Source organism: Drosophila innubila (genome assembly GCF_004354385.1).
Source record: "Drosophila innubila isolate TH190305 chromosome 2R unlocalized genomic scaffold, UK_Dinn_1.0 1_C_2R, whole genome shotgun sequence".
Lineage (NCBI taxonomy): Eukaryota > Metazoa > Arthropoda > Insecta > Diptera > Drosophilidae > Drosophila > Drosophila innubila.
In genome coordinates, this window is record NW_022995374.1 from 9,810,256 (window position 1) to 9,827,633 (window position 17,378).

General features: G+C 35.4%; 1 protein-coding gene and 1 long non-coding RNA gene across 2 annotated transcripts; one reads left to right on the top strand and one right to left on the bottom strand.

Moving 5' to 3' along the window:
• Positions 1-761: 761 nt before the first annotated feature.
• LOC117784722 lies at positions 762-1,459 on the top strand. The gene is made up of 4 exons (XM_034622530.1): positions 762-883; positions 950-1,038; positions 1,095-1,257; positions 1,314-1,459. Exons 1-4 carry the CDS (start codon positions 859-861, stop codon positions 1,379-1,381), a joined length of 345 nt encoding a protein of 114 aa, XP_034478421.1. The 5' UTR covers positions 762-858; the 3' UTR covers positions 1,382-1,459.
• A 9,720-nt stretch (positions 1,460-11,179) lies between these two features.
• Positions 11,180-14,946, bottom strand: LOC117784946. Its single transcript, XR_004617461.1, has 2 exons — positions 14,557-14,946; positions 11,180-11,441 (listed from the first exon to the last, which is right to left on the bottom strand). It is a non-coding gene; the product is annotated as an uncharacterized LOC117784946 (long non-coding RNA).
• Between the last annotated feature and the right edge of the window lie 2,432 nt (positions 14,947-17,378).

The window sequence follows — 17,378 nt, forward strand, 5'->3', positions numbered from 1 at the left end:
CGCCCGCATTCACAACTCGAGAGCTGTGTGTGAGTTTCCCTTGTCTGATTTGCAACAAAAAAGGCTTTAATACAGGAATTTCATTGTACTTAATTTAGGCTTATGCAAACCACCCTCTATAGGGATAAATCCCTGTAAATATTCTCAACAAATTATACATAAAAACAGAATAAGTTACTTTGTTTGCAACTATTATACTTGCATCCTGATATTTCCATGTTAGGTCTTAATATATTTTTTAAATTATACAGAATCTTGAATTCTAGGAATGTCCATATATTTCTAACCCAAAAAGTTGTTTGACAGATTTTCATCCATATTTTTTGTGGAAGTTTCAAAATCATATCAAATAATTTCTACACCATCCTTTTCTAATCAATTAAATTTTTTGTGGCATTACTAAGATGTTTTTCGAATTGTATACTTTTTAGATTTTAGAAAACAAAATTTAAAGTAGTCTAACCGCAAATAAATAAATTCAAAAATAGGTTGAAAGCAATTTGCAAGCAAATTTACAAGTATGTCAATTTGTTTTTGTGAAAGATTGACGAAAATAATTTTTATTCAAGTTGGTTAAAAATCATTAAAATATATATATGTTTGAGTGGTAATTTTAATAAAATTTAATAAAGCTATTTCAAAACAAATAAACACATACAAAAAGTTAACAAAAATACACTTTGAAAATGATTACTTTGAGAATAATTTCATTTCATAAATTTGTAATATTGTATAATTCAAAATTAATTTGAACTTAAAATGTGTGTATGTGTTTGGGACGATATTTGGCCATCAACAAAGATAACCCGCTGTTTATCTGGGTATGCAGCGGCTTTGCAGATACTAGTCGCTGCACTTATGTTATATGTGTTAATCAAAGAAGGTAGGTGGATTGATAATGATAAATATAAGTCAAAAGTAATTATATAATATGCATTTCATGAATCAGATCAAGGTCCCCTCGCACTTGGTGTAGCAATAGCAATATTTGTTTTATTAATCTTATTGGTAATCCTGCTAATCTATGGAATTTGGAAGGTGACTTGAATATAACTTTTAAAAATTGTGTTTCGATAATTGTGACTATTTTTCAGCAACACAAGACTGTATTGAAAGTGTATTTCGTGTGTTATGCAATTTCTGGAATTGGAGCTATTGTATTTTTAGTACTCAATGCCTTCCATCTAATTGAGTGGAGCGAAAATGAGAAGTCTCATTATTGTTGGTTTGCGTATGTACTTGCAACATCATTTACAGGTGACTTGAACTCTGACCTTTCTACGATTCTCTAAAATAATACATTTTCTTTGTAGGTATATACGCATATTCATTAGGCGTACTGTACTTTTACATATCATTTTTAAATGATGAACCATTGTAATGTGGGAGTGCGTATAAATCCATATTTAAAGATAACATGTTGACAAAAAATTAAATTAAAATAATCAAAATAAATTTTATAATTTCCTTTAAAAGACATTTACAAAATAAACGTTAGCTTATTATGCATAAGCCATAAAATGTATTTCAGATCATCTCGTTTTTAGCCCGAATCTGTCAGACTTCAAAACAATTCCGTTTATTGTCTGCCACTCCCATTCCCACTGCAGGTGCGTGGCGCCTCCAAACCAAGTGTCAATTGGTTGAGTGGCATGCATGACTAGAGTTACCGATATGCCTCTCTGTTCCTTCTCTGTTTTTTATACCCGTTACTTAAATAATAAGTAAAAGGGTATATTGTGTTCGTTGGAATGTAAGTAACAGGAAGAGTATATATATTCTCGATCAGCATCAACAGCCAAGTCGATGTAGCCATGTCCGTCTGTCCGTCTGTCTGTCTGTCCGTCTGTGCGATACCTAGATCTCAGAGACTATAAGAGATAGAGATAACAAAATTTCACCCACAGGATACAAACGCTTTGGAGCAGGTCAAGTTTGTTTTAAATTTTTGACACGCCCCCTTCCACCCCGGCAAATCGCGAAAAAAAAACACCACACACACAGACTTTAAGATAATACAGTTTATATGGTAGATAACGTTATCTATTAATATTATCTATAATCTCACTTAACCGCAGCCAGATCGGACAAGTAGAACTGGAGTATTAACCAACCAAAGTTATTAATAAAGGTTTTATTTTAAAACAATCACCTAAAAGTATGCAGTAGTTTTTATTGGGTAATAATTTCTATAAAATAATTTTATATATATTGAAATAAGTAACGGGTATCCTATGGTCGGGATCTATAGCCTTTTCCACTTGTTTTTTTTTTTTTTTTGATGTTTTCATCTTTTTTTCTTTTTGCTGTTAAACGATTTGGTTGCCCCAGCGACCAGAAAGCCAAACAGCCAGCAATTCTACGTGCTCAGACAGGACCAACGAGTAGCAATAGGCAGGCAGAACACCAAACACACACCCACACACCCATACACCCATACACACTCACTACAGTGGTGTGTGCACATTTCCAGCTCAATTGCGCGCTCAATGAATAATTTAGTTGGAAATTTCGGCGCACTTTTTGTGTGAAAATGCGGTCTATACAGTTATTTGAGTGCAACAGCTAACAACCAACAGTCTCTGCTCTTCCTCCTACTCCTCCTCCTCCTCTCTTCTCCTCTCGCTGCCTCTGCTCAGTCAGTCATAAAATTTATGCGTTTTTCCTTACAGTTTTTCTCATTTGGCAAGCGTCGCTTATTCTTCATTCTTTTTTTTTTGTTCTGTTGTTTTGGGCTGGAGTTTTGCTCTCGGTTGCCTCATAAAATGGCTTGCGCAACAGTTGAAAAATTCTAAACGTGCTAGAAATGCTAGAGAATCGTGCCACACTCACTCCTACAACCCGCCCATTACCAAGTGCACTTTGCTGGCGTTGCCATATCAGCGTCATAAATAAATTTTCTGTTTGACTTTTGGCGAAATGGCAAAAAAATTAAATAATAAAAAACACTGCATGATATGGCAATTGGGGGCGTTGGCACACGGCTGCTTTAGGGCATGGCATATGTGTGAGTGTGCTTGTAAATGTGTGTGTGTGTGTGTGCACATTACTTTTATGACTGCAAGCGACTTTCTGCGGGTAACCAGAATAACAAGAAAAACACTATAAAATCAAATGTAAAATAAAAGCTACAAATTAGACGGCAATTTTTGAAATTGGTTAAGCTTTCAAATTAAGCGACTGTAAAATAAATGCATTTTTTTTCCTAGCCTTGACTACAATTCTTGTTTATTTCTGACAAAATATTTAGTCAATCGCTTAATTTTCATTAACTTATTCTTTATTTTATATGTTATAGTATATATTAAGCTGTCACTTTTTATGACTTTGACATTTATTTTATTTCAGTTGATTTTTTTTAGACATTCATTTAAATTTTCCTTATTGGCCTACTGACTTTTAGTTGAAAGCCAGGTATTTATTGCATTTGCAAAGAAGATTAAACGAAAGAAAATTCTATGATATTGAATAAAATAACGATATGACACATTTCTTGAGCCGATTGTCCAGTGAGGCAAGTTGATAGAGCTTAAAATATGAATGTGCATGATTCAAGCACTTTGAATGGACTTCAATTGTGGGTTAACTTTGACAAAATGAACTTGCACTCAGCTGTAGATTTAAGAGTAAATTCATAGTCAAAAGTCCTTGGAGCGAGTCCTTTGCTCAAAAATATATGCAGAGCTTAGAGTTTGTCTTCTTAATTAGTGGCCAAGTTGAAGAAGCTGCACACAAAGCTCCGACACGGTCCTTGTTCTTGTCCTGTGTCTATATCTATGTCTATGTCTATATCTGTGTCGACTGTCGAATTGAATGGCTTTGTCTGCTGTGTGTATATATAACATACTTATATTTATATATGCATATATATGTGTGTGGTATCTTTTACTATGCAGCTGTCTCTTGAACATTTTGGGGGCACGTGTTTGCTTTGTGCGGATTATGATTATTATATGGCAATTATGCGTTTGTCTTTTGCCAATTTCGTAATAAGTGAGATTGCCTTAAGTAAATGCTGAGCCGCAATTTGTCTCAATTTGAAAATGACGCTTCAGAATCAAATTGAAATTTACTCTTGCCATGTTTTATTTGTCTTTCAACTGCATGTGGCATGTGGCATGTGTCTTGTGGCAGGAATGCCATTTCAAATAGCTATTTAAATCGATAATTATCTTATGAGAGAGTGCAGCTAAGTTGACACTGAACAATGTGCTGTAATTTGAGTTTGGACTTGATAAGCCAGACACCAAACGAAGCACCTTCAATAGACAAATTAACATTTCGACAAAGGCAACCTAATCAAATGTCACAATCACGCATGCGGCTGTCCTGGTCTGGACATGGCCAGTCCCTGTCGCATCCTGGCTAAAAGTGACATTTTGTTATACTCATTGGACACAGACAAAAGGGGCAAGTGGAGAGGGGGGAAAGGCGGGTGTTGGCCACTTTTTGCAGCCCCTTCGCATAACTTTCACTCTTGTCAGTTGCAAATTACGCTGCACGTTCGCTCAGGACGAGCCTGGAGAGGCAGAGATGTCGTAATTTAAAGCTTATTTTGACACTCACTGCCTGTGGCAACTGCCTGGAACCTGCCTCACCAACAACATCAGCAACTCCACCAGCAACAACAACAACAGTAACACCCAATTTGCATCTTTCAAAATCGTGTTTTGTTACATTTTGTGGATGCGCAAAAATTTGCATACGACAATTAACACTCCAAAAGGCGCGCACGAGGACGAAGGACGAGTGCCGAGGGACGAGGGGATGAAAGAAGTGTGAGGAATGCTGCTCACATGTGTCGTGTCTAAGGGTGCAACACCAACTGTACGTATCTTGTGTGAGCAGCTTATTCTGCATGCTGAAGCAGTGCAACAAACGTTGCAACGTTGCAGGCGTTGCTCGTACAACGTTGCGTATGCGTAACGTTGTCTACCCCATTGACAACACCAACAGAGACAACAACGATTTTGTTGCAGTGCCCCACAGTCATAAGAGAGAATTGAGATATGTAAATGCTATGACTTGAAAATAGCTATTTTGAGGGAAGTATAAGGGTTGGGAGCGTAGAGTTGCCCAACTGCCAGAAATTCTATTATTCAATTTCGCAAAAAGGAAAACAAACTAATGAGAATAACAAAATATTTGTCAACAAGCAAGTGGTGAAGTAATATCAATTTGAAAGTATGAAATTGTAGCTTATTATTCGCTTACAGATTACAATTTAATTTAACTTAGTTTCAATCAATTATAATACTATTTTTATTGATAGATACAGTTATTATCAAATAAATCAGTGAAGAAAAACTAAAAGTTATGAGAGATCAAAGTTTTTGTAAACAAGCCAAGTATGTATGGAAAATTGGATGCTAGATTGCTTAGTATCGAAAAAATATCAAATTTTTTAGATGATACAAATTTAAATGCAGAATCAATTTAGAGGCCAAATCATGCTCAAAATGACAACCCGCTTGAAGATCGGTTAATTTTTGATAAAGTTATGAGAGATCAAAGTTTTTGAAAAAATGTCAAGGGGTAGGTATGGAAAATTGGATGATAGATGGCTTAGTATCGAAAAAATATCAAATTTTTTAGATTATACCAATTTAACTGCAGAATTAATTTAGAGGCCAAATCATGATAAAAATGACATTCCGCTTGAAAATCGGTTAGTTTTTGATAAAGTTATGAGAGATCAAAGTTTTTGAAAAAATGTCAAGGGGTAGGTATGGAAATTGAATGATAGATAGCTTAGTATCGAAAAAATATCAAATTTTTTAGATGATACAAATTTAAATGCAGAATCAATTTAGAGGCCAAATCATGCTCAAAATGACAACCCGCTTGAAGATCGGTTAATTTTTGATAAAGTTATGAGACATCAAAGTTTTTGAAAAAATGTCAAGGGGTAGGTATGGAAAATTGGATGATAGATGGCTTAGTATCGAAAAAATATCAAATTTTTTAGATGATACAAATTTAAATGCAGAGTTAATTTAGAGGCCAAATAATGATCAAAATGACATTCCGCTTGAAAATCGGTTAATTTTTGATAAAGTTATGAGAGATCAAAGTTTTTGAAAAAATGTCAAGGGGTAGGTATGGAAAATTGGATGATAGATGGCTTAGTATCGAAAAAATATCAAATTTTTTAGATTATACAAATTTAACTGCAGAATTAATTTAGAGGCCAAATCATGCTCAAAATGACAATCCGCTTGAAAATCGGTTAATTTTTGATAAAGTTATGAGAGATCAAAGTTTTTGAAAAAATGTCAAGGGGTAGGTATGGGAAATTGGATGATAGATGGCTTAGTATCGAAAAAATATCAAATTTTTTAGATGATACTAATTTAAATGCAGAATCAATTTAGAGGCCAAATCATGCTCAAAATGACAACCCGCTTGAAGATCGGTTAATTTTTGATAAAGTTATGAGACATCAAAGTTTTTGAAAAAATGTTAAGGGGTAGGTATGGAAAATTGGATGATAGATGGCTTAGTATCGAAAAAATATCAAATTTTTTAGATGATACAAATTTAAGTGCAGAATTAATTTAGAGGCCAAATAATGATCAAAATGACATTCCGCTTGAAAATCGGTTAATTTTTGATAAAGTTATGAGAGATCAAAGTTTTGAAAAATGTCAAGGGTAGGTATGGAAAATGGATGATAGATGGTTTAGTATCGAAAAATATCAAATTTTTATATGACACAAATTTAAATGCAGAATTAATTTAGAGGCCAAATCATGCTCAAAATGACAATCCGCTTGAAAATCGGTTTATTTTAATGAAGTTATGAGAGATCAAAGTTTTGAAAAATGTCAAGGGTAGGTATGGAAAATTGATGATAGATGGTTTAGTATCGAAAAAATATCAAATTTTTTAGATGATACAAATTTAAATGCAGAATTAATTTAGAGGCCAAATAATGATCAAATTGACATTCCGCTTGAAAATCGGCTTAGTTTTGAACAAGTTATGACGGTTGGAAGTTGGTCAACTCTTTGAGCTAGCAACTTTACCACCTCCGAACCGGTACAAACGTTTCAGTTTTCGGTTCTTGACAGATATTTTATTTCGGTAACGGTTTCAGTTCCGACAGATAAAATGAATAGGTTAGTTTCGCTTAACTGTTCCGGTACCGGTTCCGGTGTTATTCCCTGCTTTTGATTAATAATAAGATATAGAAAATTGAATAAGAAATATGGGTTTATTAAATTTTATTTTAAAATTGTTTGTATAATTTAAACTTGTGCTATTTGTTGAATACACCTGAATTTACGACTTTCTAGTTGGTGGTTTATTGTGTTCATTTTTAGAACCGAAACAGGAGAAACTTCAAACTTTCATAACTTTGTCAAAACTGGACCGATTTTTAAGCAGAATGTACACATGTCTATATATAGGTAAATAAATAAAACCAACACTTATCCTTTAATAAAGACAATACCTTAAAGCAAATTAAGAACCGCAATCAGCCGCAAACTTTTCACATACACACAAACGCGAAACATTCAGAAATCGAATGACAGACAATTGTCGCGATTCCCCCTAAAGGGTTACATGAAGAGTTGAAAGGAGGCAGGGGGCGTTATACGGCGGATTGGTGAGTTGAGGGCTTGTTGTTTGATGCTCAATGCCAAGAAATGCCATGATAAGCACACACACATACATATATAGAGAGGCACACACATTCACACGCACACAGTTGCACTTAATACGGTTAATTGACTTTCATGTATGCACGAGTGAGTGCAGCGACACGAGAGAAGTGACGTGCAGCGGATGGGGGCAGGTCGGTTGGTTGGGGCGAAGGGGCAACAAAGAACATATCTGACGGCTGCTGTGTCTACATGTCGGCCAGGCTGCTGCATCACAGACTGATGACGTTAGAGATGTCAAATTAGCTAAATGTCAAGCGGCAACAATCGAATATCTATCGATAAGCAACAATATTTAAAATAAAAGGAACAATCTAAAATATGCTCTAAATAACCGAATTCTTTTCAATAGTATAATCACACACATATGCCTGTAAATCGAACTATAGCACGCATGTAATGTAATCGAACATATTGTCAAAAGGCATTCATAATCACACACTGGATACTTACTGGAACTGAGCCCACACAAATGCGAATATATGTACTCACTGAAATGGGACGAGCAGAAGCATACACTCGCTCGCATTTAATCACTATTCACTTCATTGAATCACTTATTCAGTTTCAGTATTGTACGAGTTCAAAAATGCCAACATTACTCTCCCACTCTCTCTCTCTCTCTCTCTCTTTGTCTGTCTCAGTTGCGCCCATTGCCACCTCAACTAGTGGGTGGTGTTTGTATTGTGTGGATTTTGTGGCTCTTTTGCAGTACACTTGCTGTATGTGTGTGTGTGTGCATGTGTGTGTGTTTGTGGGCTTGTCAATCGCATTCGACAGTAAACTGTTCAATGCACATAACTTGACAATTATGCAAGCATTTTTCATGGTCTTAATCCTGTCATATTAGTGGGTTTCCTGTGGAATTTATCACCAAATGAGAACTGTGAACTGTGTCAATTACGGATTGTTTCAGTTTCTATATGGAAGGTATAAGTCAATGTGAATTACATTAAGCGTAAAGAGTCAACGAAATATATTAAATAAAATTTGTATTCAAATGTAAATTATATAATTATAACGTTATTACTTTATTAAGTTATTCAAAAAGAGTCATTCAAAGAATCATACAATTGTATTTAAATATTGTATAAAATAAAGTTTTAAATTTGCCACTAAAGATTTCAAATATATTTTATTTTAAAATCAAAGCTATTTGTTAACTTTAAAACAAGTATGAAAAACATTGTAAATAATAAATATGCATCAATTTCTTAACTTTAGCATCGCTTTGAATTTTGTAAACACTCCGAGCTCACAAATGTATGTATATTATTGTGTTGCTTTCTGGCTTTACTTCTCTCATGCCTCGCATAATTCTTAAGTGCATTAAGCCCTTTTTGACTTCTGCTTTTCTTGCACTTCAATAAAAATAAAATGTGAGTCTTTCTCCGGCTCCTCTGTCCCAACCATTGTTTGATTGTCCCAATGTCTGCTTTGTACCTATTTGTCTTTCCACCAGAATCGTGCTGAATAAAGTCAATGTCAGGCAGGCTTCAAGTGAAACTCAATTACACACACTCATACACACACCTGCACAACAAACAGAGGCACACATAAGACTGCAGACACATAGTACATCACTTTTATTTATTTACATGCCAGAAGAAGGTATTATGTATGGAATTTCAACTACTCTACAAAAATATTTAAATATATTTAAATAACTAGATTGAAATAAAATAGACAATAAGATACATTTTAAATCAAAGATATAATTTTAACCGAACCCTATCTCAAGTTAAAAGTACTCTCTGTGAGTTAGGGTATCAGAGCTTTCAATACGCTGCCTCTCGTTGCTTCCCGTTTCTTTAACTTTGTGTTTATGCGAAGGCGCAACAAAACACACAACGACACACACACACACACATGCTGCACGTTGCATGCTGCATGTTGCATGTTGCTGTTGCTGCAGCTGGCGCATAATGAGCGCAAAAACATCCTGTGCTGATTGTCTGCGTTGGCAGGACTCGTCCTGCCAAGATTTGTGCGCTTTTAGCGAGGCGACATTCAAGTCTTTCTCCCCTCTTTTTATGTACACATATAGACTATATATATTTTGTGACTTTTTAACACAGGACATGAATGCGAATGTCTCGTAGAATGTGTGTGTGTGCTGGTGTGTGTGTGTGTGTGTGTTAGTCGGCATGTCGCCAGTTTTGTTGACGTCGCCTTTGGTCGCCTCCCGCTGCGTTTTGCGACATGTGTCGCATTCGCATTCGCATTCTTCGTATCCTGCCAAAGTTAAATGGATCTCGTAATTGTTGTCATGGCCTCTCGTCGCCAGTTTGCCACTGCAAAGCTCATCCTTGCTCCTTGCTCTACATTTCTCACTCTCTCTCTCCATCTGCTTACACGCCTTAATTGTTTTCTTTCGCTTTTGAGGCGTAATTTTTTATAGAAATTGCGGTTTAATTGCTGCATTTTAAACGCAATTGAAAAGGCATTGAGCGCACGTTTGCACTCTGCATCATGGCATGTCCTTTCAAAAGGATAACGTGACATTTGCGCTTTGTGCCCTCATCTCCTGTTGTGTGCTCGCTTCTCAGCAGCTTCAACGTTTTTTGGGGTTGCTCTCGTTACCTCCCACTTTCAGTGTGTGTGTGTGTGTGTGTCTTTATGTGTGTTGACAGGTTAGAGAAACACTTTCACGGACAACACTTGACACGAACAGGATCAAATCCTTGAATTGCATTGAAATCAGTGCTCTGTGCTGGCATTTGGACAAAGTTTGGATCAGGTAAATACTTTCACATACGAAATCGCTGTGGATTTTATTTATTCATAAATTAATACGAATTAATTGGAAAAACAGGTAAACAGGTAAAAAACAACAAAAATCATAATTTTCTTTTGTCAATTTAGAAGTGCAATTAAATTTTTTAATGCGTGTGCGTTAAAAATTGGTTATTTGATCATTTTGATTTATGCTCAAGTATTTCATTATATCCTAAAATGTAAGATACAAATTTTTTATACTTTTAAATTATTAGTTAAATTTTTTTTGTATCATACCAGCTTAAAATTTAAATTTAAGTTTTTCATTTTATTTTTAAACAATTTTTAAATTTAAACAAACTCAATACATATTTTGAGGTTATTTGTCCTGATAGTCAAGTTGATTTGTAATAAAGAAAATTTAAAAATAGTCACAAATGATATTGATTAATTTACAGATTCAAATGCTTAAGCTTTATATCATTTCATGGCTCTAAACTGTGCTCACACGCTCAATGAAATCTCGATTGGAAGGGCTGTTGAGTCTGATATACAAACTGAACGTTTCAACAGTAATCAATGGCAATTCAATGGCAACATTGTCAGTGCTGTGCAATGCATTAAAAATCTAGTGCGCACTAAAAACGCATGCAAATATTCAGTAGAATTCCCCGTCAATATCAACAGCAAAACACCCAAATCCAACCCCACAACAACCTTTCAATCCCTCGGCAGTTGCTGCAATTTTCCATGCATTTTCATTTGTGCCGTTAAAAAGTCTTTTTTTCCTACTTCTTTTTTTACGATTCACAAACAGCCACTGGGGAAATTGTTGGCTGGTAATGAAACGTCTATAAAACTCAAACGAATGCACACAAATCGCAAATCATTTATCATAAAAGCGCATTGCATTCCCTTTTTCTTTTACTATTATTCGCTCTTTTTCAATTTTTGCATTGCTGGAGACTGATTCTGAATGAGATTCAGATTCATATCTAGACTCATCAGTTGCTGCTAATCAGAACTTACCTGAGCAACATAAAGCGTCCAGGGAAGCTGCAAGTAAAGGATAAAGAGGGTAAATTAAGGGATCAATCTTAAACTGTGTCACTTGAGCGAATTGCAAAAAGCAGTTAAACATGTTACGTATACGCCAAGTGCCTCTTTCTCAAAGTATTTGCTTTAATTGCCTGTAAACGCATAAATCAATGCAGTTTTTAGTTGGTTTTTTAATTATTTTACTTTAAAATGTCAAATCCATTGGCAGATTGACAGTTGCAGGAAGACAGCCTTCAGGCAACTGTTTTTCCGATTAGAGGAATTTTCCACAAGTGACAGCTAAGAGGTTGTGCTTGTCATTTAAACACGGGTATCCAATAATAATAGTGTGACAAAATGAATGGCATATCAGCCACTATCTGCAGGGTAATATATTTATTTTATTATTTGTATATTTCCTTATGATTTACGATTCATCGCCTGAAGCCGTCAAATATGTATTTTAAATTAAATAAAAAGATAAGGTAACATAATTTTTTATTCTCAATAAGCAAATGGTAAACTTAACGTCTTTTCAGTACTGAAGCTTAACGTTTTACCTCTTTAATAAATCAGTTAAGCTTTCTACTCAACATATTTTTACTCAAGTTACCTCTTTAGCCAAATGAGATTGGTAATTTAAAAAGAAAATAACTTAATATGCCTAATGTGAAGGTACAGCTTAATGATATCTGATTTCCTGCTATTTCTTGCAACCTATACGCAAATTGAATTTTATTAATGAACGTTGCCCAGGGAAAAAAGTAGTTTGCTTTATAGAAAACTAGACGTTAGTTTGGGGACTGGACTGGTCGGTTGGACAGTCGGACAGACGATTGGCGCCTATTAATTACCAACTTCAACTCCATCATCCAGTCTCTAAAAAGTTGGCGTTATTTACGAGCTACAAACTCAACTAAAACAGCGTTAAAATGTTCACGATTTATATAAGATGTATAATACCTAGTTTAGGAATTACTCGAATTTCCACCTGGACATCATGTGTGAAAGACTTTACGAGGAGGTGCCTTTAAGGCCATAAACGAAACATGTTAAAACAAATTGATATTCATGGATATTCATTTTTACGTCAAGGGAACTAACTACCAATTTGCAAAGCATTAACCATAAAATTCAGATAAAATAAGGAAATTACCAGAAAATTGAAATAAATTGAATTTTTTGTTTGTATGAAATTTTTGTTTATTTGCAGGGCTCAACTTACTTTTGGATAAACGAAGCGTTTTGTTTTGAGGATTATAAAAACTTCTTGATTTGATAAGTGTTTCTCTCCTTAACAACACTGGAAATTAGCACTTCGCTTTAAATTTTCTATTGCTCTTTGATTTTCAAATTGTTTTCTTGTTTTATTTTATAATGTATACAATTTTTCACTAAGACTTTAGCAACACTTTAGCTTAAAAAAAAAAAACAAAGAGTTAGATATATTATTTTGAAATGAAAAATAAAATATAGATTTGATACAAGCAAAAAAATCAAATTAAAACTCTATAGGTATGAACAAATATTAGTTGATATAAGGAAAAAAAAATGTTAATAATAAACAATAAAAAAAAGTTCGTAAGATATTATTTAAAGATATTGAATATCAACGCAATCGATATAAATTAGAAAACAATAGTGTCCGTCTAGTAATGCGATGGATTTAAGCTGTTTTATTATATTCCGATTATTATCTTTTAATATTTAAAAATTGCCACAACACACAATTCAAAAACAGCTCGAAGAAAACCTTTTACAAATTTAAGGCATTAGATATTGATTATTTTCCTTTAGATAAATTGAGTTCAATGCAAATATCGAACTGATGGAGGCAAGTTTATGGGTACAATCTTTATCTGGGTAATAGAAAGAGATGGTGGACGAAGAGGGAAAGCTAAAGAGATGCTGGCCGGGCCGGAAAGAGCCCGCACAGCAGGCGGCCACATTGGAGGCAGAGCGGATCGGAGCTGATGCTGCCTCAAAGGCAACAAATTCAAGTGGCAACATGTTTCGACAACAACAGCTACAACAAAGTAGATGGCAGGGCCAGCGGCAATGCGAATGTTGTCGAACAACAACAGGCCAACAGCAGCAACAACAACAGCAGCAACAACAACAGCAACAACAACAAACAAGTTAAGACTGCTCCCTCAACTCTAACGCAGCTATTGAAATCTGCTTTGCTGATTGACGTCGAATGTTGTGGTTTCGGTTACGATATTTGGTACCAAAATACAAGCAACGTTGACGGTTGGTCGACCCGGTCCAAAGCAGAAGTGGCAGCAGCAGCAACAACAACAACAACATTACTGGCTGCAGGAGTTGAATAGGAAGTTCAGAATCCGCAAATGTTGGCATTTTGTTGCTGGCCAAGTTAGTTTTGCTATTGTGATTGAACTGAAGGGAAGGGAAGGGATTGCAGCACCGTCTTTGTTGCAACTCAAAATGTTACAATGAATTAAAGGCGAACTAAACGCATATTTAATACTATCATCGGATAAAACGACTGTACTCAAATTACACATTTAAATTTTGGAAAATTAAAATATCGGTTCCATTTAACAATGAATATTTTTAACAAAAGTTTATCACTTAAAAATATATTAAAGCTATACAAATTATAAAAACTATAATATTTTAAAATAAAAATGCATTGAAAGTTATACCAAATAATATTTTATTTTTACATATCGTATTTTTTCTCTTTTATGTAAAGTTTGTAAATTAAAACAAAACTTAAATTTAACATTATTTATATATTAAGTTGAATATATTCATTGAGTAATTATAATTAACAAATACATTTTAAAACATAACTTTATTTTTTTTAGCTGAAAACTCAATCCATTAAAATAAAACTATTAAACTATTGCTAGATATTTATTTATTTAATTATTGAATAAGTCAAACTAGAAGATAAATAGTAAAAGTGATAAATTAATAACCGTAATTGAAAAATTAAATTGTAAAACCTATTAACAATTTTAAATAACAATCGAAAATACAAAAAAGTAAAATTTAATTAAGTCTGGGGAATTAAAAAAATTGTTTAATAAATTCAATAGTATATACATTTATACATTTTAAATTAATAACAACTAAAACTAATTACTTTCACAGCTTCTAATACCTTTTATTAGCCAGCAATGATAATAAGTAATTTGAATTCACAGTTTTTTATTTGCAGTAACACTTTCGTTATTCTGCAGAAAAATGTTCGGTTAATCAGTCCACTAAATATTTAGTTATTTTGTCACTCGATAGTTCAGTTTGTCGATCACTAAAATCTTCTTGAACTCGATAAACTACGATATACTCTGTTAAGCGATAGGCAAAAGATCGCGAGCTAAGCTGGAAAAAAACGCGCGCGCAAATGAAACGCGTGCAAATCGCCTGCGCTAGCGACTCTAAAAAGTTAACGGTAACTCGGCGTAAGCATCGACAGCGACTGCAGAAATTATAGAAATTTTCGCTAGTTTCGGCTGCGTCTGTTTTGGCTGCTATGCTGCTACTGGGCGTTAAATTTGAAAGCGCGACGACGACGACGACAAAGAAACGGCGACGACGGGAACTACGACGCAGCAGCGAGAACGAGAACCGCACGTAGAGAATGTCAAATGGAGACTGAAGCGAGCCCTAGCAGCAGGTGCAGCAGCAGCAGTAGCAGCAGCAGTAGAAGCAGCAGTAGAAGCAGCAGCAGCAGCAGCATTTGCAATGAAATGCCCTTCTTATGCGAATTGCGAATGCGAAATGTATCTGTCCCCCCATCGCTTCCCTTTCCCTTTCTAGCCCACACTCTCGCTAGCTAAGAACAACGATGCCAAAGCAACGTCAGCGCCAATAGTTGCACTCGACGTCAACGTCAGCGTCAGCGTCGCCGTTTGCAGTCAGCGTCATCGCTGTCGTTGCACTCAACGAATGTTCGTCCGAACAGATTTGTTCTTGTTCTGTTCGGCTCGCTGATAACTTCGTGACGGCGACGGCGACGGCAACGTCGACGTCAAAGGCAAGGAAGAACTTGTTCAAGCAGCCGACAACTGCAGAAAGTGCTGCTGCTGCTTAAGAAGTAGAAGAAGAAGAAGAATCGCTAAAGCCGAAGATGTTTGCGGTGGGCGAAAAGTCGAAGGAGTTGTTAACAGTTCGACTGTTAACTTAACAGATGAGACAAAGCGAAAGCAGGAAATAAACTTCGGAAGTGCAACAAATGCAATGCGTCGCTGACTCTTTGCTGCAACTCAAGAGCGCAAGCTAAGAGCGCAGCGGTGCAGAGCAGTGAAAGTGAAAAATAATACTCGTTTGTGAGATAATGCAATAACTAACATATGAGCCTACGTACAAACATATGTATATTCATTTAATTAAATTATTTGGTAAGTTGCGCCTGCAATATTTGGCAATTCTTAAGTTTTTATTACAGTCTGCAGCATGCTAAAAATTTCCACAAATATTGCCAATACGCAGTTAGTTTTGTTGCGTGCCACAAGCTGCCATATGTTTTGTTTACCTCATGACAACAAAGTATCGCTCTGTTGTGTCCAATTAGTGCTCAAGAGCACGCCATAGTAACAGCACGTGTTCTCTTAGCACTTGCGCTCTCTTAAATTGCGATGCGCTTAAGCAACAGCACTCAGAGTTAACACGCATTTACAGAGTTGAGAGCGCGCGCACTTAACTCGAGTTGATTTGAGTGCAAAGTTTGTGTCGCCTACTGTTCCCAATAAGCTAACAGTGCTGGCTAAAATATTGAGCAGAGTCAGTTATGAGCTGAGACGTGTTAAAATGTATTATAGTTAATAAACATTATAAAAATTACAAAGAAAGTGTGAACTAATATATTTTTAAGAATTAACCATTATAAAAATGGTTTTAAAATTTGTTGTTTTGGTAGTTTTATTTTTTATTTATTTCAAATTTAAGCTTTAAAATTAAATTGAATTGAAATTGGTTTTACTTTTATGCTTAGCTGACAGCTGAATTTGCATTGTCATTTAAATATTAATTTCAAAAAGTCTTAGCTTCTAGTTTCTGTCTATCTATCCCTTTCTCTTTTTCACTCTCTGTCTCTGTTTTGGTCTGTCCAACAAACAAATTAATGATTCTGCAACTCAACCACATTTTGCGGTGCTTGACGCTGGCTGATAAGCCACCAAAACATGCATGTGTCTGTGTCTGTGTGTGTGTGTGTGTGTGTGTTAGGTGTCTGTCTAAGCCAAAATTGCAAAATGTGCATACGGAATATTAATAATGAAAGCCGCATGGCCGCGAGACAAACAATTAAATATGCACCGAGTATTTTCTTATTTTCCTGCTTTTCCTTTTCCTTCTCCTGCTTCTTCTTCATTTTCAATGGAGTTTAGAATGCAGCTTGGAAAAGTGTTGCATGCTTGAAGGCGCCAGTGCAACAAGCTCATCAGTGGCATGTGGCAAGTGGCAAGTGGCAAGCGAAGTCACCTTTCTGGCTGCCGCATTATAAATTTCAGTCATGTTTCTAATAACTTTGAATTAATCATCTTTTCCGGTTTTCCTTATGAGGCACGCACACAAAACTTCCGCTCTTGCTGCCTGACGCTAGATGGCGCGCTCTCTCTCTCTCTCCTTCTCTCTGTCTCGCTCTTGCTTAAAGCCAAACCGCATCAAGTCAATGAAGATTGAAGGTTAAAGGGGAGAGGGGGGGAGTGAACCAAATGAAATGTAATCCACATGAAAATTGCCTTGGCTTATGCAAAATGTGACAAAGTTGAAGAAAAGTCAAACTCAGGACTCGATGCCCGGCAATTTCTTTTCTCTTTTTCCTATTTTCTATTTTCCTCCATCGACTTTCTTACTTACATATTCGTATATATGTATATGTATTTAAAATGCACAGCATCACACGCAGCCCCTTCCCCTTCCCCCATCCTCTCTTTCTCCCCTGAGTTGAGCTGGTGTAAATTACAGCAAACATTGCGCATA